General features: G+C 44.4%; 1 protein-coding gene across 2 annotated transcripts in view; it reads right to left on the bottom strand.

Annotated features, from left to right (window-relative positions):
- Nucleotides 1-1,773: 1,773 nt before the first annotated feature.
- Nucleotides 1,774-25,363, bottom strand: part of ZHX3 (zinc fingers and homeoboxes 3) — a 117,434-nt gene continuing 93,844 nt past the window's right edge. The window contains exons 3-4 of one of the 2 annotated variants that reach the window (XM_056121768.1): nt 8,838-11,652; nt 1,774-1,992 (exon numbers count right to left, since the gene is read on the bottom strand). In XM_056121768.1, coding sequence (XP_055977743.1) covers nt 1,982-1,992; nt 8,838-11,499 — 2,673 coding nt within the window. In that variant the 5' untranslated portion in view covers nt 11,500-11,652 and the 3' untranslated portion in view covers nt 1,774-1,981. Of the gene's footprint in view, nt 1,993-8,642; nt 11,653-25,363 lie in introns of both variants that reach the window. The other variant, XM_056121767.1, reaches the window with a different exon arrangement.

The raw sequence follows: 25,363 nt of genomic DNA, 5'->3' as shown, positions 1-25,363 counted from the left end.
ATGTGCTACTGAGTTTCAGTGTCCGCATCAGATGCACAGTTCATTAGTAAAACAGTATTTGCATGGTATATGTGAATATATGAATTAATCTGCATGTACATAGCACTAAAGGCAGAATTCCAGGAATCTGTTCTCTAAAGGAAGGCAGTCACCATTCTTGGGAGTTCCCCCAAGAGACTTTTGGGGCTAACAGCTTCATCTTTCCCTTCCCCCAAATAAAAAAAAGGTACCAAAAAAAAGATGAATAGCGCCCCGTACTCACAAGTCACCTGTTTGAGACAAGTAAGAGATGGTCCCGACTGGAACAGGGAGGGCAGAAGACACTTTAGGAAAAACAATGGTTCAAGGGCTTTTGGTTTCCAAAAAAATACCTTACTCCTGGAAGGCAGGAGGTGCTGCCGCCTTCTTTACCCTCGGAGCCATGCCAGTGAGGTGCCAGATTGGACAAGTCCTCTGGGTGGGACAGAGGAGGACAGTGCCTAGCACTCCATGGCATTTCTTGCCCGAAGCTCCAGCCCCTTCTCTGGGGTCTCCTCATGCCCAGCCTAGCCCAGGAGATGACTGCACAGCATCTTGGTACTTGGGCAGCGGGTGGCCTCCTGAGCAGGCTGAGCTGCCAGTGGAACAGTGGCTCTTGGATTCGCTGTGCAGTACGGCTTGATAGCAGGTCTTCCAATGTCTCAAAGGCACCTTTTGCTATGATTTTTCTCTATTTAAAAAACAGGACACAGGTTAGGAAAAGCAGATAGAGATCTTGTTTCCAAGACTGCGGCTAGAAATATAAGACCTGTGCAGGGAGGCCCGGAGTCCAGGCTGAGCGCCTGCAGGCAGGCAGGATCCTTGGTGTGGGATCAGGCATACTCTGGGAGTTCTGCCAAGCCCCTCACAGCAGGTCTTTGTGTTGCCAACCGCCACACATGGATTCCCGGAACTCTGAGCTCCTCATCTTGCTCCTGCTGGGCACATGCGGCGCTTCCTTCCCAAAGGCGAGCGCACAGCGGCTTGGCAGTGAGCACGGACAAAGGGATCGGGAAAGGCTGGCTCGGTGGCAGTGGGCAAAGCTATAGGCTGTGGCTCTACACTTGCTCTCCACCCCTCATCCCTGCTCTGTTGTCAATTTTCCTCTAAACAAATCTAGAGCTTTAAAAGGCGGCAGCACACAAGGGCATCCGTACGTTAGGCTTAACATGTTTCTTTAACTGCTTGATTTAACAATACATTTCTTTAGTTGATCCTTAACTGCGAAGCTGTGGTTCATGATTCAAACGCCCATGAGAAAGCAGAATGGCAGTTAACAAGTCGACGAATATGCTGAACACCAGTCATGTAACCAGTCCATCTGTCAAACTGTGGCTCTCAGTGAATTCTGCTGATTCTCCCCGGGCCACAGCAAACCTGGCAGGCAGTGCCAGCCACGCTGCAGAGGTCTCTTCAAAGGCACTGCCTTTCTTGGAGAGCACAGTGGGGCCCATGGGGCTCTGATGTAGCACTGTGTTCAGCGAAGCCCACCGAGAGGGAAGGAGAGGGAATGTATGGCACAGCCGTCTCCAGAGAACAGATCCAGGCATTTTCAGAGATGATGAAAAGACAACATACTGCTTGGCTAACCAAGGTTTCTATGTCATAAAAGGGTTTAAAATCTGATGTTTTATTAAATGCACATAGGTAGACCTCTAGGTTAAAAACTTGATTCTGCATCGGTGAATATGAAATCTGAACTATTTTGTCCACTGGAAGGCAAAGGAAAGGTCCTACGTTGTGGGAGAAAGAATTGGCGAGAACTTTACTCTCCCAGCCTGATTGGTGACAGCAGCAGAAGGCGGCCGGGGCTCTGGGCTACTGGCGAAGCCTCCAGCAGCTCTCCTGGGTGACCAGTGGCCTGACACAGGAATGACGAGTGGCAGCAGAGAGTTGGGTTGGGCCTTCCCTGCAGCCGGTGGCATCCCAGACTGGCCGGTCCCTTGTAACAATCAGTTACCATTCAGTCTGTTTCTGGGGAGAAAATACAACTGTCACCTCCATGTCAGCAGCCCCCATATCCCTCCAGCAGCCAGCTCCTGCCCTTTGGTGTGGTGCGGCAGCACGGGAGCCTCTTCCTCTAGGAGTTGCCTTCCCACCAATGGTACCCATATTCCCATCAGGAGAGGAGTAAGTGGATTACAGACAGGATGCTGGTGTCACAGGCTTTGGAGCTTCCCCACTCACCTATGGAGATGCAGCCATAGCAGGAGCCTGTCATCCCTGGGCCCACCTACCCGGATCTGGGGTCTGGGCTTCCTCTGCCTCCTGCACCCTCCCCTCCCACTCTGCAGGTCACAGCACTCCAACTGAACAAAAAGCAGCTGGTCTGGCTTCTGTTCTCCCACCCACTGCCATCTTCCTTGCAATTTCCATCTCTAAAGTCATATCTGGGGACCCTCCTTCACTGCTGGTGGGAATGCTGACTGGTTCAGCCCTTTTGGAAAACAGTATGGATGATTCTCAAAAATTAGAAATTGAGCTCCCGTTTGACTCAGCAATACTACTCCTGGGGATATATCCCAGAGAGACAAAAATGTATAGTCGAAGTGACATCTGTACTTGTTTGTTCACTGCAGCACTGTTTACAATAGCTAGACTCTGGAAAAAACCTGAGCACCCAAGAACAGATGACTGGTTAAAGAAACTTTGGTACATCTACACAATGACTATGTAGCCATTAGAAAAGATGAAGTCATGAAATTTACATACAAGTGGTACTACATGGAAAGTATCATGCTAAGTGAAATGAGTCAGAAAGAGAGGGGCAGACATACAAAGATTGCATTCATCTGGGCAACATAAAGTAACAAAATAGGAGACTAATGCCCAAGAATAGCTGAAATAAGTACCAGGAGGTTTATTCCATGGCTTGAAGGACAGCCACACATGCTAGGGGGAAAGGCAAATCAGATAGAGAAGGGAGCACCACATAAAGGGTATTGGGAGGATCCTCCCAGGATGGGAGATGCATGCTGAAAGTAGACTTTAGACTGAACATGAGTGCCACTCAATGACTCTTTTGCAAACCACAGCACCCAAAAGGAGAGAGAGAACAAAAGGGACTGCCCTGCCACAGAGGCGGGGTGGGATGGGGGGGATTGGGAGTTGGGAGGGATACTGGGATCATTGGTGGTGGAGAATGGGCACTGGTGGGGAGATGGGTACTTGATCATTGTATAAATGAAACCTGAGCACAAAAATTTGTAAGTCTACAATTGTACCTCATGGTGTTTCACTAATAAAAATTTTAAAAATAAATAAATAAAATTTTTTTAAAAAGCTTGTGAAAAAAATTTTTAAAAAATAAAGTCATGTCTGAGAAGCGTGTTTACAGCTTCAATGTGACTCCATCACAGAGGCTGCTGGTGGTCATGAACAATCAACAGAAGGCCCGCCTGCACGCACAGGATCAGCCCAGTAGAGAAGAACATGCCCTGCACTGTGATCCCTGCCAACTCCAGCTCTGCCCCATCTCAGACAGCAACATTTTGCTTCACACTGGGTCTGTGTTGCATTTGGCAGCTTAAGGGAGCCAATGCTTTAGTTTAGCATTTTTTTAAATGTGGAAAACAGATATAACACACACCCTACCATTTCAGCAATTTTTGGTTTTTAAGTATGTGATTAAATGGTATATCACCAGTGCTGTATAACCACCATCCTAGATCCAGAACTTTAGTCATCAGCTCATGAAAGAACAGTTCCCCTTTCTTCCTTCCCCTCTACTGATAACCCATATTCTACCTTCTGTTGCTGTGCTTGTTTTGTTTTGGAGCAACATCTGGTGCTTGAGAGATACTCCCAGTTTGGTACCTGGTGCTTGGGGTGGGGGTGGGGTCTCTCTTGGTGATCTACGGGGGCTGTGCTGTGCTGGAAATCGCCCTGAGGCTCCCTCATGCAAAGATACACTCCAGCCTTTGGAGCTCTCCCTGAGGCCCACCTCTGTGAATTTTCTTATTCTAATATGTGAGTAGAATATGTGTTTTTCAAGCTTGCTTATTTCATTTAGCATACATAATGTTTTCAAGATTCATCCATGTTGAAGTATGTACCAGAATCTCATTCCTTTTGTGGTTAATACCTGACTTTATGTACATACCCCTCTTGTTCAACTGCTGATTTTGTTCCATCTTTGGGCTATAAATAATGTACAAAAACCCATTTGAGTTTGTATTCTCCTTCACTGTGGTTTGATTCGTATTTGACTAATTATGCTGAACCTCCTTTCATCGATTAGTTATTTGTTGCAATTGAGCTATCTAACCTCTGCTTCAGTGCCCCAAACTTTAACTCTTTAGTCCCGATCTCTTTCCAAAACTTCACACTTGAGCCAACACCTACTGCAAAGACCTACCTCTAAGCCAGTCAGAACACAAAAGCAAACTAAACTTCCTTCTCTTTCCAGACGTGCTCCTCTTCCTGAAGTCTTCAGTTATAGGAACCACCTCTATTTGTTACCCAAATCAGAATCCTGAGATCACCTTCAACTCCTCTCCATGTAACGTTCCTCCAACCCCACCCACCACCCAATCCTAAAGTTTCCTGATTTCATCTACTGAATACTGTGTCTCCTTCTTGACAAACCAACCATGAAGTCTCTTTCGTTTAAAGAGCTGCATGCTGGGTTTGGAGTGACAGTACAGCAGGAAGGGTGTTTGCCCTGCACACAGCTGACCAGTCAGTGCTCGATTCCTGGCATCCCATATGGTTTCCTGAGCACTGCCTGGAGTAATTACTGAGGACAGAGCCAGGGGTAACCCCTGAGCTTTGCTGGGTATGAGCCCAAAAAAGGAAGGAAGGAAGGAAGGAAGGAAGGAAGGAAGGAAGGAAGGAAGGAAGGAAGGAAGGAAGGAAGGAAGGAAGGGAGGGAGGGAGGGAGGGAGGGAGGGAAGGAAGGAAGGAAGGAAGGAAGGAAGGAAGGAAGGAAGGAAGGAAGGAAGGAAGCAAGCAAGCAAGCAAGCAAGCAAGCAAGCAAGCAAGCTAGCTAGCTAGCTAGCTTTGGGGCTGGAGTGATAGCACAGTGGGTAAGGCGTTTGCCTTGCATGTGGCCGACCCGGATTCGATTCCCAGCATCCCATATGGTCCCCTGGGCACCGCCAGGGGTAATTCCTGAGTGCATGAGCCAGGAGTAACCCCTGTGCATTGCTGGGTGTGACCCAAAAAGCAAAAAAAAAAAAAAAGGTCTCAAAAGAGATCAGCTAGCCGCAAACATTTCTCAGACCTCCTGGTTGAGACCTCCAGGGTGATTTCTGAGGGGGGTGGGCAAGCTCCCCACCAAACAAAGCCCTGGCTGCTGTTTCCACATCCTGGAGCCACTGCTGTGCATCCGGACAGACTGTCCAGTTAAATATTCTGAATTTCCTGGACATCTTACACCAGATTGGATGGGATGTAACACAGAATCCAAGAGCTTTTGACTAATAAAAGCATTAACATAGAAGGCTTAACTTGCAACAATGGCTTAATAATCCTTCAGACAAGGACTTAATGTCTCCACGGTGAGATACAAGTTTCACAAATTTTTTTCAATGAAATACTTTTTCCTCAATGAAATACTTTTTGATCATTCTGTTAGTCATTTAGTGGTAACAAGCAACATAAAATAAATTATTGTGGGCATCCTACAGGGGTAAACTTAAAGAGTGGTTGGGAAAATGGAGACAATGTTGGAGGAAGGTGACAGTGGTGGTGGGAGTGGTGTTAAAATATTTAATACCTGTAACAAATCACCATGAACAGCTTTATAAATCATGGTGTTTAAAGAAAATGGGGGGAAATTTTTAAAAAATTAAAGAAAGAAATGATAGAAAAATCAACTCAAAATACACTCTCAGGTCGTCTCTTTCCAGGAAATAGGCAAATGCATCGCAGTTTAGTGAGGAAAAGCATATCTGGTGTGTACCCTGGGGGACGTATTTCTTCAACATGGCTCTCTTGAACGTCTCAATTAGAACTGCCTTCAAAGTTTCTAATCATTCCAAATAGTTTAATGTTATATGTAATCAAAGGATATGCTTTACTAAAATTGTCATTACAATACATTGCTGAGTCCAGGGATGTGGCTGGAAAGTAGAGCACATGCTACCCATGGCTGTGGCTCTGAGTTTGATCTCAATACTACCAAAAGAAAAATTATGACTGATAAAAATTTATCTAATACTATAAAGTTCCCAGAAATATGTGCACTTTTGGTGACATAGCCAAAGCCAGGGACATAAGCATTCCCCAGGAGTGGGGTGGAGGGTGATGTGGAGGCAAAAATCAATATTCCCTGCTGCCCCTGGCACTCCCATGAGGGCCATAACCTCTGGAGGACTTTAAGGACAATCCATGAACAGGCTGGCCTGCAGCCCATTACTCAGGGTCCATACACCAGAAATTTTGAGAAATCTAGAAACCTCCTCACAGCCTCCTGAGTGGTTCCCTGCTCTGGCCACCCAGCCTGGAGGAACACACAATCACCTAAAGGTGCAGCAAAAGGCAGGCCTACAGACTCAGGATCAAGACTCTGGAAAATCTGGGTCGGAGTGATAGTACAGTGGGTAGGGTGCTTGCCTTGCATGTAGCCTATCTGGGTTCAACCCCTGACACCCCATATCGTGGTCCCCTGAATCAACAGGAGTGATCCCTGAGCACAGAGACAGGAGTCCTGAGCACTGCTGGGTATAGCCCCAACCTGCCCCACCACCAAACAGAACAAAACAAAAACTGGGGTAGAACCATAGTACAGAAAGCAGAGCATTTGTCTTGTAGGCTGCTGGCCCAGGTTCAATCTCTGGCACCCCACAGGATTCCCAAGCCATGCAAGAAGTGATTCCTGAGCACAAAGCCAGAAGTAAGGCCTGAGCATCACTGATGTGAGCCCCAAACCAAAATAACAGCAACAAAAGAAACTAGAAAATCAACACTCAATAATCTCACTTGTCTGTGGCTTCAAAATTGTGTCCTCAATAAAGCTAACTTCCGAAATGTTCTTTCAAGTATTAATCCCATGATCTAGAGAAACTGAGGGGGAAAAAAAAATCAAGCTCCTTGCATAAATGCCTCCAGGCCCCAAAGTCACCAGTCTGTTAGAAATTTAACTCCATCTCTACCACTCTATTTAAAATTTTAGAATTCCTGGAGTGTGCAGCCACAAATGTGGACACATGATATCTCATACTCTATACCACTGATGTACCAGAGTAGACACCACATTGGAAGGGAGTAAAGTAAAAGGCAGCTGGTCTCAATTAAAAAAAAACATTAGCACATAAGTCTCAACCTGTAACAACATGTTAGTAATCTCTTATACACAAGGGCTTAATGGCTCCAGGATGAGATACAACAATCTTCACACACTTTCTTCTAAGAAATTTTTTGGATCATTTTTAGCAGATATCTATAACAAGCAATACAAAATAAATAATTTAGGGCCTTCTATTGGGGCAGGCTTGGGTGATGATTGGGAAAATTCAAAATAATGGTGGTAGGAAGGCGTAATGGTGGCAAAATTGGTGTTGAACGTAATAAATTATTGTGAACGACTTTATAAAAATTATATCAAATTTAAAAAATCAAGCTCTTGATTCAATATATGTTGAAAAAGACAGGTTAAAAAGGAGAGAGAACAAAAGGGAATGCCCTGCCACAGAGGCGGGGTGGTATGGGGGGTATTGGGGGGGGGTGGGAGGGATACTGGGATCATTGGTGGTAGAGAATGGGCACTGGTGGAGGGATGGGTACTTGGTAATTGTATAACTGAAACCCAAGCACAAAAAATTGTAAGTCTAAAACTGTACCTCATGGTGTTTCACTAATAAAAATTTAAAAATAAATAAAAATAGATAAGGAAATAAACAAATAGAAAAAAACATAACCTCAAAAGAAAAGAAAAAGGCAGGTGACTTTCCTATGACAGGAATAACAATAAAAAATGCAAAATATGGGATTTTCATCATTAAAAAAGCACTCCATGTGTCTACAACAATGAAACGTGCTCTCTCTCTCTCTCTCTCTCCTTTTGTTCAAAAGTTTGATCTGAATGTCCTCAAAAATCCTATTAGTCTTGTTATAGTCAAAAATCCTATAACTCAATGGCTATGGCTCTGCCTGACTCAGGTGATATTTTGACCTATTGACCTGACAGCTAAAAAACAGCAAACTGTGAACTCCTGTAGTTGCACTCTGTTCCACGGATTTGAAAAACATGAAACAAGGGTCAGAGAGATACATAAAAAGGATGAGCACTTGCCCTGCATGCTCGAGGCCCTGAGTTTATTTCTCCAAGCTCTAGTAGCCTCTTGCACTGCTGGAGGCCTAAGCAGCACCAACTGACTGGGACTGAGCAAGCCCATACTGTTGGGTTGAGCGTTGTTGGGAGTGAGCCCAGGACCTGCAAGCACTACAGGGGGAGGCCCCATAAGTAGGCAAATAAAAATGAAAAGCCAGTAAACAAAATGAAACAGTAATTCTCACCCCTTTATCTCATGTTCCAATCACTTCTGACACCCATTGCCCCTGAAACAGCCACTTCTGTCCTGCTGTCAGACAGCCCTCAAAAGAGTGAAGAGCCCATGCAATGCATTCAGTGACCACCCATGAACCATGTCCACAGAGGGATGGTCATGGCTCCTCCTTACCCAACTTAAGTCCAGCCTGGGGACTCTGTGCATCCAAGGGCTCTGAGCTGGCCTCGGGGGCACTGGGCTCCCACAGTTCACTATTCTCAGATACCTCCAAATAGGTATCACCCATCCCCGTTTTGTGAACTGCTGGAGGGTCGCCAGGGCCCTGGTCCTCGCTGACGGTGTCTGCCACAGTGCGGGTCTCCTCACCCATCTTCTCAGCGAACCACTGCTTGACTTGCTGGGAGCTCATCTGGGTCTTGTCACAGAGGCTCTGCAGGTCGTCTTCATACAGCATCTTGTGTGTCGTATAATAGTCCTGTAGCAGCTCCCGGTTGCTGGGGGTGATGACCAGCAGCCCCGGGGGGAAGTTGCCCCGCTTATAGTCTTCATACCACTTGAGCTGGCCGTTCTTCAGGGCATACCTGCTGTCCCCGAACCAGCGCACCACCTCTGGCCGTGGCAAACCTGTCTGGGCCATAATGTTGTCATAGTCCTGATTGCTTGGCCACTGAGTCTGGACAAAGAGCTGCCGCAGCAGGTGCCTCTGTTGGGCTGTCTTCTTGTAGCCCCCTCTGCCTGGTGGCTGCTCAGCCAACTTATTTGACCCATCATCTTCAGGCTCAAAGAGCTCCAGGCCTGGAAGCTCATTCTTGCCATTGGCTTCAGTGACCCGCAGATTCTTGAGGTTGATTTTGATGGGGCTGACCTTGCGTTCTGCCAAGGTGTGGTCACCGGGTAGTTCTGGGGAGCCGTTTTCACCACGGATCCTCAGATCCTGGGCCATATCTTCTTCTCCACCATCATCCTCCACAGCCTCATCATCTTCCTGAGGGGCACCATCATCTACCCTCCTGGACTCCTCAGCAGTCCCCCTTTTCCGTCTCTCTGAAAACCAGCTATCAATCTCCCTTCGGGTCATTTTGGTTTCCGTTCTCAAACGATCCAGCTCCTCATCAAGAGGAAGGGGATTCTGTGCAAAACTGCTCTCCAGAACTCTAAGCTGCTCAGGGGCACGCTCCTTGTACTTGGTTGGCGTGAAGTCGGGGGTCTGGTGCCAGGACTGCCGTCTGGCAGAAGGGTGGGTGGCCAGGCTGGCTGCTGTTGGGATGCTGGTCCCATCTGGAGCCTTGGCTGCTGGGGAAAAGGGCACCTCTGGCAGGGAGTCAATGATGATGGAGCTGTGCTCGCCTGGTAGCATGCCTCTGGAGCCCTTCAGATTCCTGCAGTGGTACCTTCGGTCACTGAACCATTTCCGCACCTCTCTGGTACTGAGGCCAGTCACTTTCGTCAGATGTTCGACCTCGCTCTGTCCCGGGAACTGGTTCCGACAGAAGCTGCCCTTTAGAGCAGACAGTTGCTCATGGGACTTCTTGTTTTTGTAGATGCTGGCATCAAGGAAGGCTTGGGAGGTGATGCTAGGGCATGCTGTGAGGAGCGACTGGGCAGCATTGACCACCTTCACAGCTGAGGTGGTGTTGGAACACACAGTGTTAATGGGGGCAACAGGTGGCTGCTTGGGGACAGAGGAAACTGACAGAGGGAGGGAAGAACTTGGAGCCTGCAACCCATTGGCCAAGAGTGGCTGAGTGACCAGAAGTCCCCCTGCTGTACCTTCGGGCTGTCCCACCACATGGCCTGGTAGAGTGGCCTGGATGAGGTGTTGAACATTGCCAGTATTGGCCACCAGGGGCGTATTTAGAACTGTGATTGTGGGCTGCGGGACAGACTGGATGACGGTATTGAACATCTTTTTCCGGGCATCCTCAATCTCCTCCGGGGACCAGCTAATCCCTTGCTTCAGCCTCTGGGCTGTGAACCAGATCTTGAGTTGCTCTTCTGGGTACTTGGTAACCACGGTCAAGTAGCAGAGTTCAGCTTTGGTTGGATAGGGAAACTTGTGGAAAGAGTTCTTCAGGAAGCTGTTGGAGTCCATGGCTGCATTGTATGTCGGAATGCTACTCAAGGGGATCATCACTTTGGGCAGTGACTTGGAGGTGGGCAGTGGCTGGTGAGGGTGGTGCTGAGCATGCACCGGGGGCTGCTGCTGGAGGGATAGGAACTGAGCTATCCCTGCTGGCAAAACAGGTACAGTTCCTATCAGCGGTCCATTGGAGGCATGGGGGCGTTTTGCAGAATTGGTAGAAGGCTGGCTGACTGGAACTCCCCCATTGATAAAGGAGTGGTCCCCCTCTTTTGTCTCCTTTTCCCCAGAAGATGAAGTTGGCAAGGTCTCACCAGCAGGCTGACTGGGAACATTCTCCTTGAGGGTATGGATCTTTTTGGCTTCAGCTTTGCCTTTCATTATCTTCATGATTGGAGTTTTGGTAATGATGATTTCTGCCTGCCCATCAGTCCCCTCGGGATTTGGTTCACCTGGTGGGTCAGGAGTGCTGGTGCTCTCAGGGATGCTCTGCTCCACAACAACATGATTGTCTGGCATGGCCACATTCCACACAAAGCTCGCTTCACTTGAGTGGCACTTGGCATTGTGCAGAGAAAGCCCCTCAGGGTTTTTTGCCAGAAAACTGCATTCAGTGCATATAAAATTTGGGTCTTTATTAAAGTCTGTGTGCTCTGAATTAATATGTCCCACAAACTGGGCCACGTCCTGGGCCTTGAAATCACAGTATCTACAGGAATAGGAGTAACCATCCAGAGTGCTCCGGTGCCCGTTGGCCAGTGCAGTGCTGTCAGCACTGCTGGAACTTGGAGCCGCCTCACTGCTGGTGGTAGGCACTTCTGGGGGCAGTTCTTGCTGAGGACCTTCTGGTAAAGTCTCCGCAGGCTGAGCCTCTGTACTGGCCTCCTGCAGCACCACTGTCTTCACGGGGATCATGCAAGGGGTGGTAGATTTCCTCTTGCTGGCCATGGTGACAAACACCTTTGTGTGATCAGTAGGTGAGAGCGTGTCCTATCAAAGGCCTCACAGTACAAGATCTAGAAGCTCCATCAGGGCCAAAGAAAGAGTTTTCAAGGGCAGTGTTTTCAGTTGTTTGCAGAAAGCCAGTTTTCACTATTAAACCTGGGGAGGAAGAAGAAAAAAACAAACAAAAAAAGGTTATGGTCTCTTTAGCTCTATGTATGTGTTTCTTAGATTCCCGGGCACATGCCTATGCTTTTCTTCTATCACAGATAGGTCAGCCATGACTTGGTTGTGGAGTTGGGAGCCTCCCCAAATACTAGCAAAACAGTGCCCTGTATAATGACCCAAGGATGTTCCAACACCATTTGATTGATGTAAGCCATGTGTTTTTGCTTTGTCCTGCACCCCCAAGCTTGTATTAAGTGACTCTGATTTAAAAAACAAAAACAAAAATCCTCTTTTGTATTTCTAAATTAATTCTGACCATGTCAGAGTGAGAACAAAAGACCCTAGTGTAATTCTTGTTTAAATGTTTGGGCCAACAAGGATCTTTCTTTTCATAGCCTTCCCACATATGAGAACAAGGCAAGTCCTTTGCCTCCAGGGTGGGCCCAGAGGCCAAGTCACTGTGGTATGAATTGTGGGCTGGAAAACGGCTGCCATTGAAGTCAGGCATTTTCTGGAGCTTTTCCCAGGCTGCTGCTCAAACCTACCTGATCTAGGCCACAGAAGAGGGATCATCTCATGAGGCTTCCCCAAAAGTTAGAGGGACAGGGGGCCTACAGTCCATGGTCTGATAAGCTGTAAGTTCTCCCTCCAGATGAAGCAACTCACAGTATACCCTAAGCTCAGATGTGCATACTACATGTGGTCTCCCACTGTGTTTATTTTGCTCTTCTTCCCTTCCCTCCCCCCTCCTTTGTTTTAAAAACAAACAAGCACTTAACCTAGAGCACCACTGGGCATGGCCTGCAAGGCCCCTGAGCAACACTGGGCAGTTCTGTGGGCCTCCAGTACTGCTGGGCTGAGTAACATCACATCCACAGACCCTCAAAATGAAATGCCCAGCCCAACTGTAAGTGGCATTCCAGACCCAATGAGCACTGTTTGGAAGGCCCCCCCCAAAATACTCAACATTTTTTTGTGGGGCAGCTATATCAAATAGGGTTCAGGGGCTACTCTGGGCTCTGTGCAAAAGGTCATTCCTGCCAGTGCTCCAGAGACAAACACTTTACTCTTATCCACTTGAAATTCACTTCAAAAGTTCTATGGATTTACTTACATCTTAATTTTATAAGATGGCATGAGAAAAGTGCTTCTGTGCTTCCTACTATTAGCATCCTATGCCATAATCATATTTCTTCTAGCAAACTATAATGCTGATAATGAGCAAATTAATAGTAATTCTGGTACCAAAATGATGTTATCATTAGTGTTTTGGTTTGATATAAAAAAAGTAAAAAGTTTTAAACATCACTATTCAGTTTTAGTAAATAAACCCAACAAACTAATTTTTTGTTTGTAAGTTTAATTATGATGACCAATGATAAAAAATAATTACTGTTAAGAATAAAAATAAGTTAGGAATATGCCTTAAAGAGATAGCATGGGGCTAGAGCAATAGCACAGTGGGTAGGGCGTTTGCCTTGCATGCAGCCAACCCAGGTTCAATTCCCAGCATTCCATATGGTCCTCTGAGCACTGCTAGGAGTAATTCCTGAGTGCATGAGCCAGGAGTAACCCCTGTGCACTGCCAGGTGTGACCCAAAAAGAAAAAAAAAGAGACAGCACACATGCCTGACATTTGAACCTCACCACTGCATGGCCCTCTAGAGCATCTTACAGATGACTCTGGTAACTCATGGGCAATGCCAGGGTGGTCTTGGTGGCCTCCAAAACTGATCTGAGTGCTGAATGGTCATGGAAACACATGGCAAGCCAAGAATTGCAGGGAGTGGGCCCACAGTCTTCTAAGCACTGCTGAGTATGGTCCCTATAACAAAATGAAATATGATTCTACAGTGCACAGACATAATGGAATACTACTTGGCTATAAGAAAAAGATAAAATCATGCAAATTGTCACTATGTGGATGGATCCTGAGAGATATTTTTGTTTGTTTGGTTTTTGGCTTTTTGGTCACGCACAGCAATGCTCAGGGGTTACTCCTGGTTCTGCACACAGGAATTACTCCTGGCAGTGCTTAGGAGACCCAGGGATGGAACCTGGGTCAGCTGCATGTAAGGCAAATACCCTACCTGCTGTATACTCCTCTGGCCCAAGATCCGGAGAGTATTATACTGAGTGAAGTGAGTGAGGAGAGGGACAGATACAGAATGATCCCTCTCCTATGCGGGGGATAAAGAAACATAGTAAGGGAATAATAAAGGGTGAAAGGCAACAGAACCTGAAAATTGGTCTACAGAATAGAGGCTTAGAAGGTTCGCAGGGAGCAGGGGCAGGGGGGCAATAGTGGGACAACTGTGGAGGGAGGCAGACACTCTGGTAGTGGTGTGGTTTTAAAATACTGTATTCATGAAGCACTTTCATTAATAGTATTATAAGTCACGGGGCTTAGAATCTAAAAATTTTAAAATAAATAAAAAATGTTAAAATAATTTTTAACTGTGAGCCATACCAGAAAATGTGAGTCAAGTGGTAGAGCACATAACCTTGCATGTACAAAGTCCTCGGTTCAATTCCTGATACTCCACTCTCTGTAGTAGCATCAGGAATAAGTGTAGCCCACCCTGAAAATACAGTTACATAAAAAACATACACATATCTAGCCACTTGTCACCAAGTCCTCCAACTGATTTATCATGCACATGCTTTTTAATTTTTATTATAAATATAAAAGAATACCAATTTTAAGAATATATAATCCCCTATGATTTAATACCCTTCCATCTTCTCTAAATATTTTATACATATTTTAAATCATACTTATGTTGTTTTTTTTTTATTTTTCTTATGTAGGAGTATTGCTATCCATTCAGTCACTGATTAGTGACTGAATTGGGCATGAACTCCACCTTACTTTCTTTTCTTTTTCATTTCTTATAATTTTATTTATTGAATCACCGTGAGAGCAGTCACAAAGCTTTTGGGTCTAAGTCTTGGTCATACAATGAAACACCCGTACCTTCACCAGTGCCCACCCTCCACCACCAAAAACCCCAGTATGCCTCCATCCCACACCCTCCCCCTACCTGTGGGGCAGATGATTTTCACATTACTCTCTCTCTCTACATTTATCACATTCTCTATTTCAACACCACACCCACCATTATTATTTGGAATTTTACCCCAACACTCAGATCTGCCAAAAAGGCAACAGTAGACAATTTGTTTTCTATTACTGGTTATGAATAACACATGATGTCGTGTGGCTGCAGTAGTGGCTGCGTGACTTTGAAATTCCGAAATTTTATCACTTAAATCTAGAGGGATTTCTGCCAAAACCTGCTGAGTTCCAAGATTTGTTCCTGAGTCTCTGGGATCATGGCCATTAAGCAGCTTGATCAGGAGCCAGAAAGGCTGTTCATGGGCAGCGACTCAGGGTCTTGTTGGGACAGGGAGGAAAGGGCCGGCTGCACCCCCATCCCATGAGGCCCTGCGTGTCTCATCACTGAGGGCCCAAACCTTACTGCCCAATGGCCTCTGGAGGATGGCGCCCATCAAGCTGTCTAGGGGGAGCAGGTGGAGGGACAGCACCCTTTCTCCCCTGGGGTGTCCCGGTGACAGTAACCCATTGAGGAGTCCGGACACATTTCTGCCAAAAGCCGCTGGGTTCCGAGATTTGTTTCCTTGTCTCTGGGATCATGGCCATTAAGTAGCTTGATCAAGAGCCTGAGAGGCCATTTGTGGGCAGCAACTCGGGGTCTCATTTAGGGTCCCCTCCCCATTGAGGTGGGGAGGAATGTATGTTGGCTTTTTTTAACTGAACATTATATCATAAATATTTTAAATAAGCTACTTGCCTTGTATGTGGTCAACCCCAGTAAAATCCTGCATTGCACAGGGTCCCCTGAGCCTCCCCCTTAAAACAAAACAAAATAAAATAATATGCTTTGTAATTAGACTTGAATGGTGCCTAAGAATGTGCCACAACAAATTTTTCTTCTTCCTCTGCTACTGAACAAGCTTTCTAAAATCTTCTCTCTTAGATCTCAATCAAATGACTTCTGTGAAAAGAGGCCGACTTTCTTCAAATTATTCAATTGGCAAATTATTTCCTAATACAAACAGGCACATAAATAGACTTATCACTCACCTCACTGAGTTTCAACATTTCTAAATGTTGCATTAGAAAACATTTAAAATTATAAAGTCTTTATAATTCCAAATCAGTAGTTATATTTTCAGCAAGTTATATAATGAATAATGTAGTTCTAGCAAGCAAATTAGATTGAGTATTTGAAAGTGAAAGTGAAAATTTAATTACTTTTTAATTTTTGTTTGTTTTTGGGTCATACCTGGTGATGCTCAGGGCTTACTCCTAGCTCTGCATTCAGGAATCACTCCTGGTAGGCTTGGGGGACCATATGGGATGCCAGGGATTGAACTCCGATCAGCAGCATGCAAGGCAAGCATACTTCCCTCTGTACTATCACTTTTTTCCCTAGTTAATTCATTTTTAAAGCAAATTTAGGGGTGTGGGGGAGGGGGGAGAGACAGAGACACAGAGAGACAGAGACAGAGAGACAGAGACAACGTGGAAAACGAGCTTCTCCAGAGAAGCAAAAGTAAAGGAGAGAAAGAAAGATACATGTCCAAGAGAGAACACGTTCTTGGAAAAGCAAGGAAGTGCAAGTGGCACTTTTATTGTTTGTTGTTGTGTTGGGGGGAGGCGAGTGCCACGGTCGGGGCGGGGGGGGGGGGGGCGGGTCGGGCTCACCTGTTCAGAGCTATTCTTTAGCGCTGTGCTCAAGAGTGACCACTAGGGAGTTTACCACCTCTCTGACCCCAAGTGCCTTTTTGTAGTTGTTTTTACGCTACACCCAGGTAGTGCTCAAGGATTAATCCTGCCTCTGCTCAGGAATCACTCCTGGCAGGACTCAGAAGACTGTATATGGTGCTGGGGATGGAATCTGGATCAGCTTCACATAGGCAACGGACTTACCCATTGTACTCTCTCTCCAGTTCCCAAATGACATTTAAAAGGAAGTGAATAAATTAGACTTTCACCAAATTTAAAAATTTTCGTGCTACAAAGGGACATACTTTGCATGTGGGAGACCTGGGTTTGATCCCTGGTATATTGTTTCCAAAGCCCCAAGCACTGAGCCAGGAACAGCCTCTGAGCACAGGGTATGCACCCCAAAACAAACAAAAAAGAGAAATGAGAAAATGAGAAAGAGAAATCAGAAAATCAGAAAATGAGAAAGAGCCATATAATGGGAGAAAATGTTTGCAAACATCTGACACATGGCTTATATTCAGAATACTATAACAAACTCCTACACAACTCAACAATCAAAATAGCCCGATTTAAAAGTATTTTAAATACTTTAAATACTTTTTGCCAAGGCTGGAGAAAGCTCAGTGGTCTACAGCATGTGCTCTGCACATAGGCTTCCCACAGTGATAAAAAAAAAATTATAGCAAGCATTGGTGAGTATATAGAGAAACTAGACCTCTCATGCACTGCTGGCAGAAATGTAAAATGATATAGCTTTGAAAGAAAAAAAAAACCCTTGGAAACAGTTTGGAAGTTATTCAAAAAGCTAAATATAGTTACTGAAAGACTCACTAAATTTTACTCTTAGGTAATACACAAAAGCAGCAAACCTGTGCCCACATAAAAATTAATGATACTGTCACTATCATCAAGCCAAAAAAAAATAGCCAAAAACCCAAAACAGAGTGTTCAGAGTGATAGTACAATGAGCAGGGCACTTGCCTTGCATGCGGAGCCCGGGTTTTGATCCCCAGCGTCCAAAATGTTCCCCCCAAGCACCGCTAGGAATGATTCCTCAATGCAGAGTCAGGAGCAACCCCTGAACATTGCCAGGTGTGACCCAAAAACCAAGAACAGCAAAAAAAGAGGAAACAATCTTCATGCCTATCAACCTATTAACTGAAGAATAAACAAACAGAATGTGGCATGTCTATATATCTAACTATTTTATTCAGCCATGAAAAGGAATGAAGTATTGGAATACATTAAACACAGAGAGAAAACGTGCGATCTAAAATGAGGCAGGCACAAAATGCCACAGATTATATGACTGCATTTGTATGACATACCAAAAATAGGTGAATCCCTAGGGACAGAAAGCAGATTAGTGGTTGCCAAGGAATAAAAGACAGGAAAATGACTGCTAATATGTACAAGGTTTCTTTGGGGTGATGAAAATGTCCTAAAATTAGACAGTGGTGTGTTTACACAACTGTGAATATAGTAAAGAGCATGGGAAGGACATCAAACTCCAGAAAGGTAGAAGGCAGAAAATTACAGTCCTCAAGTTTCCAAATGAGGGCCACAATTTGTGCCCTGATGTCATTTATTTGTGATACATCCTGACTTACCTTAGTGCTATTTATGTTTGTTCTGGGAAAAGCTGTTTAGACTGCAGAGTAGAGAGGGAAGAGAAAGCTGACAGAAGTACCAACAGAGACCATGTGCTCACCAGAAAGCCAGCAACCAGCAAAATTCTAGAGCAGAAAACTTCCTACACTGCACAGACAACCAAGATACATACATAGATGGCTATTTGCAATAGGGACTAGAAGAGGAGTTAAATTAAGTTCCTGCTATTTTATTTACTAAAACTGGGGAAGTGAGCAACATGCAGCCCCAAATTGTCACTCAAAAAATGGTCCAGGAGAGTAACTGTGTTAGGCATGCAGAGCAGGTCAATGATGAAGGAAACTGCACAGAAGAGCAATGGTGGGGCAGTGGCAACAACCACCAAACTTACTGCTGAAGACCGTATAGGAAGTGCATCAGACACAGCTTCTTGTTTTATTCCAAACACAGAGAAAGAACCCCTATTGCTTTTCTTTTACAGATGAGAAAAAAGGAGCAGAGAAATGAAGTAACTACAGAAGGGCACAAAGAGCCTGGATATAAATTTGGGGATGAGGTGGGGAGTAAAGGTTGACTCTAGAGCCTACATTCTAAACCATTCTTCACTGAGCAATCTGACCAACCATAGCATTCCTGAAATGAGAGGCATGGTCTCCCAAAGTGATATGCTTCCCTCAGACTTAACAGAAAAAAATTCAGTGAATGTCCTATATTTACTACCTGGATGCTGATCATACTTCTTGCCATTTTTTTTAGCAAAAATGCCCATTTTGATGAGTCTGTGTTTGTCATTTGAACTGGTTGAATTTCCCTCCATACCCTGAGCAGAACCCCAGCAGCTGAAGACCTCCAGAACCAGCCACAGCCGTGCTTAAGATCACTCTCCACACGTCCGGACGAACCTCACACATGAAGGAACCGGAAGAGGAACCTAGGTGTGCGGGACTCGGGGCTGAGATCTCCAAGCCTGCTCGGATCGGTACTGGGTGTCCTCTGCTCAGATCCCCATCTTCCAGTAGCTAGGCGTTATGTCCACCAACTGCCCCCGGCGCCGTGTTATTCCAGCAACGGCCAAGACCCGGGGACTATAAAACCCAGGGACTATTTTGTTCTCTCAGGATCGAATGGGGGAATGGGGGGTGGGAGGGATACTGGGATCACTGGAGGTGGAGAATGGGCACTGGTAGAGGGATGGGTACTCGATCATTGCATAACTGAAACCCAAGCACAAAAATTTGTAAGTCTACAACTGTACCTCATCGTGTTTCACTAATAAAAATTTAAGAAATAAATAAAATAAAAAAATAAAAAAAAAAACCAGGGACTATAAAGCCAGCATTTGCCACCGTGTGACCTCTTATTGTCTAGTTCTCACTCTTGGAGAACTTGACAGGCTACCGAGTGTATCCTGCCTGCACAGCAGAGTCTGGCAAGCTCCCCATGGTGTATTTGATATGCCAAAACCCAGTAACAATGATGTGTCTCATTCCCCTCACCCTGAAGGAGCCTACAATGTGGCACTTGCTAAAATCTCAGGGCTAGGACGAATGGAGACATTACTGGTGCCTGCTTGAGGAAATCAATGAACAACAGGATGACAGTGATACACTGTTTGCCATATATTTTTATAAGGGTACCCAATAACAGTGGTGCTTAAAGGATATAAAGCTGAAATTATCAAGAAAACCATTCATCCAGAAAACATTTGTGGGCCATATCATGTGCATTGAAAAGGTACATATTTTGCTATTGTTGGATAGAATATCCTACATATGCCTGCTAGCTGAATTGGCCCATAATGTTATTCAATTCTAAAATCTCATCCTTGAAAAAACTTAACCAATAAAGAAAATGGAGGGGAAAGGGAAAAGTCTACCAGAAACCACATAAAACATTCTACCTAATAGAAAAAGTTTCAATCTGAGAACAAATAAGCATCCCCACTGTCACTGTTCAACATTATAATGGAATCCTAGACAGGAAAATATAACAAAAAGAAATATGAAGACCAGTCAGGGGAGAAATGGTGAAAACATGTAGTATTTAATATGAGGGGACTGTCTAGTTAAAAAAATCTTAAAAACTATAATTAAAATGAAAACTGAGTAAGATGAAAGCTATATTAGCACTATACAAAAAGTTTTGGCATTCCCATAAACCAAAAAATAGTCAATAAGAGAAGGAAATGAAGGCAAGGAGAAGCTCATTCAAATTAATCATCAATCTGGAAAAAGATCACAGAACAAACTTTGTAAGATATGAAAGATATGTATCAAAATAAGAAAATTTAACTAAGAACCAAAAGAAGACCTGAAAAACAGATGCCAAGACTTGGTCAAATGGAGCCCCTGGCCAGTATTTATGGTTCTGATTTGGCAATCCTGTCTTGTTTGAGTAATTCAACTGGAATGGTAAATGATAACTGCATGGGACTTACCTATACCAAGGAGGTAGAGGGAACATGACTATTCATTATTTACAAATACCACTTTCAAACCATCAACTGTTTTGACTACTTCGTTAACACAAGGACCTTGGTGCCCTGAAATCCACCAGGGCATAATCTAAGGCAGGACACTCATGAAATGCAGTGTTGATATCTGAAAATAGTCCTAGTTACAAGCATCTTTGAAAAATGTATATTTAGGGCCAGAGTGCTCATACAGCATTTGCCTTGCATGTGGTCAACCTAGGTTCAATCCCTGGCATCCCACAGTCCCTCCAAACATTGCCAGGAGTAATTCCTGAGTGCATAGCCAGAAGTAACCCTTTAGCATTGCCAGGTGACCCAAAAAGCCAAAGCCAAACACACACACACACACACACACACACACACACACACACCAAACTGTATGTTTGTGTAAAGTTGTACACAACCACTGAAAAATCTTAGTGAAGTTTTATGTACTGAATTTTTCAAAAAAGAAGCTATACTGGGTCAGATGTGCAAACAAAACAAAAAACCCCAGCAAGTTCTTTATTTATGTATTTATTTTGCTTTTGGGGTCACAATCAGCAATGCTCAGGGGTTACTCCTGGCTCTGCACTCAGGAATTACTCCTGGCGGTGCTTGGAGGACTATATGGGATGCCAGGGATTCAACCTGGGTCAGCCATGTGCAAGGCAAATGCTCTACCTGCTCTTCTATTGCTCCGGCCCCCAAACCAGCAAGTTCTTTTGTGAACTTGCAAGGCAAATTCCCTTCCTGCTGTACTATCACTCCACCTCAAGCAGAAAGTACTTGAATTAAGCAAAGATTTGCTTGATTTGTTATGCAGTCACTTATTGTAAAAAGTTCTCACTCTTTTTGGTCTCTCTTCTTCAGTTTTCCTTTAGTTGCTTTCATGTTTTATGCACTCTTGTAGGTTTCTTAGTGAAGTTGGTTTCCTGCAAGTTACAGTTAATTTGAAATTGATAAGTATCAACACCAGTGACTTACTATACTTTTGGTACCGTTACCTCAGGTCCTTCAGCAGAGACATTCTCTCCACCTCCTGACACAGCCCTGCCTCTAATATCTGGATTGTGTGGGTATCAGAGAAAATCTCATAATGGATAATGAGGTCCTGGCAGATAATCATGGATGCTGGAGGGAGACTATAGCAAGATTACCGTAGTAGGAACATGAGCACTGTAACAGCCAGAACAGTGAGTGAGGGAAGGAAAGCAGGAGGAAAAGTCATTATTACATCCAGCTGACTGACAGAAATTTCCTGAGTTTTGAAGTCTATAACTTATCAGGTTGGTTTTGTTAAATTTGGTAGACTGAAAATTGCAAACAGAGAACTCAAACAAGGATACAAAATTCTATGCAGAATGTTAGAGCAAGTACTAAGTTCCATATAAATAACTTTAGGGCTGGGGAGATAGCTCAGTGGACTTCCTGCACTCTATGCAGGAGGCCCAGGATAATCCCAGCTCTATCATCACCAGCATCGGGGCAGCTCGCTGACCACACCAGGTGTAATTCCTGAGTACTAAGCCAAGAGAAGCCCCTGACCACCACTGGGTGTGGCCCAAACTAAAAACAAAATAAAACAAGCAAAACCCCAAGCAAACAAGAAAGAACATGTAAAAAGAACATGTATAAATAAATTTGTAACCGTGACGTATAACTTATTTAGAGCTTGATTCTGACAAACCAAAAGCAAGTAACAAGCAGGGACACATGAACATGTATGAATTCTTTTTTTTAGTTTATTAACTACAATGCTAAACACTCACCCCCTCCCAAAACTTAGTGTTCATAGAACCACAATGTATAAAACCTCATGTTGGGCTCCATAGGAGAAGTCTTCTACTGGGGCTGGAATGTCCTTACTGGTTTCTCCACTCAACTAGACTAGCTGGAAAAAATGGAGTCTGTCTGGAACTCACTCTTGGGCTTCCTCATAGCATGCTTGTCAGAGAAAAATCATAATTTTTACAAGGTGGCTGGTCTCAAAGAAAGAAGCAAAAGTTGCCAGTGCCCTTAAATGTTAGTCTTGGGATTACTGGTATCTCTTCCACTGTACTCTACTAGTTAAGTTGTAAAGCCAGTTCAGATTTTAAAAAGGGGAGAGATGCCTCCTCTGCATGGAAGAAACTGAACTATAGCTCCAATCTATAGGAAAGGAAATGATGCAGCCATCTTTGGAGTCCATCTACGATATAGTGAGTGTGGGGGTAAGGGCAAGGGTGGGTGTGGGTCTAGACAGAGTGATGGAAAATATTGATACTCTAGTGGTAGGCATGGTTAAGTAACTTTTCTATTCCTAAAATATCATTATCTACAGTATTATAAATCACAGTGTTTAAATTTTTAAAAGTAAAAGAGAAATAAAATTCTGTTGGAATATAAAGAAATGACACAGTAAATTCAAAACTGAGTGCAGAGCCAGGAGTGTGCCCAGGTCATTGCCAGGTATGGCCCTAAAACCCCAAAATACAATAAAATAAAAAGGTACTTTATTTTACTACTTTTTCTTTATTTTTGGGCCACACTAAGCAGTGCTCAGGGCTTATTCCTGACATTAAGATCACTCCTGGCAATGCCAGGGGATGCTCAGGGTCGAACCTGGGTCAACCATATGCAAGGCAATTGCCTTACTTGCTGTACTATCACTCCAGCCCAAAAGGTATTTTATTTTAAATAATTACCTTTCCTTCATTTGGAAAACATTGACCTTAAATCAAAAATAAGCAAATGTGACTATATAAAATTAAAGAGTTTCTGCATGGTAAAATTCGCCACCCTCCCCCCCAAAAAACCAAAACAACCGAAAAAAAAAAAGGCTAAAACTAAAAAGCTAACTGAATGAGAAAAAATATTTGCATTCAACACGTCAGATAAAGGGTTAATGTACAGAATATACAAAGTATTCACAGATATCAACAAAAAAAAAATCTAACTGTCCTCCCATTGTTCATCGATTTGCTCAAGCGGGCTCAGTAACATCTCCATTGTGAGATTTGTTGTTACTGTGTTTGGCATATCGAATACGTCACGGGTAGCTTGCCAGGCTTTGCCGTTTGGGCAAGATAACTCTCGGTAGCTTGCCGGGTTCTCTGAGAGGGGCAGAGGAATTGAACCCACGTCGGCCGAGTCGGCTGCGTGCAAGGCTCCAGACCTTAAAAAAAAAAAATCTAAAAACCCTATAAAAATGGGGACAAAAGATGTCTCCCCATTTTTTGATAGGGTTCTTAGAGCAGATACTTTTTTGGGGTTTTTAGGGCAGATAATTCTCAGAGGAAGACAGGAGGATGGCCAGTAGGCACATGCAAAAGTGCTCAGCATTACTTATCAATAGGAAAATCTAATTCAAGATGACAATGATATATCATCTCACACTAGTGAGAATGGCAACATAAAATAAAAATGGGAACAGGGCTAGAGCACATTTACCTTGCAAACAGCAGACCCAGGTTCATCCCAGGCATCCCATATGTTCCCCCTAGCATCACCAGGAGTAATTTTTGAATGCAGACCAGGAATAACCTCTGAGTATCACTGGTTATAGCCCCCAAACAAAACCCCCCAAAAAGTGGGAACAATCTGTAGTGGTAGGGATGTGGTGAAAAAGGAACTCTCATCCACTGCTGGTGGGAATGTAGTCTGGCTCTACCCTTGTGAAAAACAGTACAGAGAGTTCTCAGGAAGCTTAGAATTGATCTGCCATATGACCCAGCAATTCACTTTGGGGCATCTACCCAAGACATAGAACATGCATTCAGAAGGACATGTGCACACCATTATTCACTGCAGCATTTAATATAACAGCTAAGATATGGAGTCAACCTAGGTGTCCAACAATAGATGAATGGATTATGAAGTAGTGGTGTATATATACACAACAAAATACTACACAGCTGCAAGGAATGATGAAATCATGCAATTTGCTGCAACCTGGTTGGAACTGGAAGATATGTTGAGTGAAGTCAGTCATCACGACGAATCACGACCATCCTGTTATTCGTCGATTGCCTCGAGCAGGCCCCAGTAACGTCTCCTTCATCCTACCCTGAGATTATATTCAAGGCTCTTTAGGAGAATGAGACCCATCATTGTTTCTGGTATTTGGCATATTGGGTACGCCATGGGGAGTTTGCCAGACTCTGCCGTGTGGGCAGGCTACATTCGGTAGCCTGCCAGTTTGTCCAAAGTATACCCTATGTAATGATTAATCCTTTACACGCGGATTTAACTTGTATAAACAAGACATCAAGGGTGACTCATACTCGATGGTGTGTAGAGGGGCTAGGAGTCTACTAATTTAATCAGAAAAGTTCAGATGCCAAGGGATGGAGACCAGCAGTAAAGAACCAGCCTTGAGGCCCTGCTCAAATTCCAGCACCGCAAAAGAAAAAAAAGTCATTTACCTAATATCTTTACCTGGAAAAGCACCCCATGTCAAAATTTCATCACCGCTTCTATTTTGGTTTGGGGGGCATCCCAAACAGTGCTCAGAGACCTGAGGGCCTCCGATAGTGATTCCCGGCCAGCCAGGACAGTGGTTCAATGTGAGGGCCCTGCAATGCTGGAGATTATCCAGCCAACCTGGTGATGCCTGCAGGTCTCTAGGGCTACCCCCTAGAGACACTCAGGGGACCAGGTGATGCCAAGGATTGAACCAGGGTCAGTTGCATACAGGCCATGCAGCTTAACCTTTACACTATCTCACCAATCCACTGAGTCCCACTGCCTGTCTTCTTCCTTGGCAAGAGAATATCTGAACAGCTTCTTTTTCACCTTTTCTAGTCAAAACAAACAGTTGGGATGAGGACAACCAAGAACAGGCACATCCTATAACGCAGAGAATATATGTAGGTGTTCTTAAACAACTTCCACCTCTAACC

Source organism: Sorex fumeus, unplaced genomic scaffold, assembly GCF_029834395.1.
Source record: "Sorex fumeus unplaced genomic scaffold, SorFum_2.1 ptg000044l, whole genome shotgun sequence".
NCBI lineage: Eukaryota > Metazoa > Chordata > Mammalia > Eulipotyphla > Soricidae > Sorex > Sorex fumeus.
Note: the sequence above shows the minus strand (reverse complement) of the source record. Positions and strands in the feature narration are given on the sequence as shown.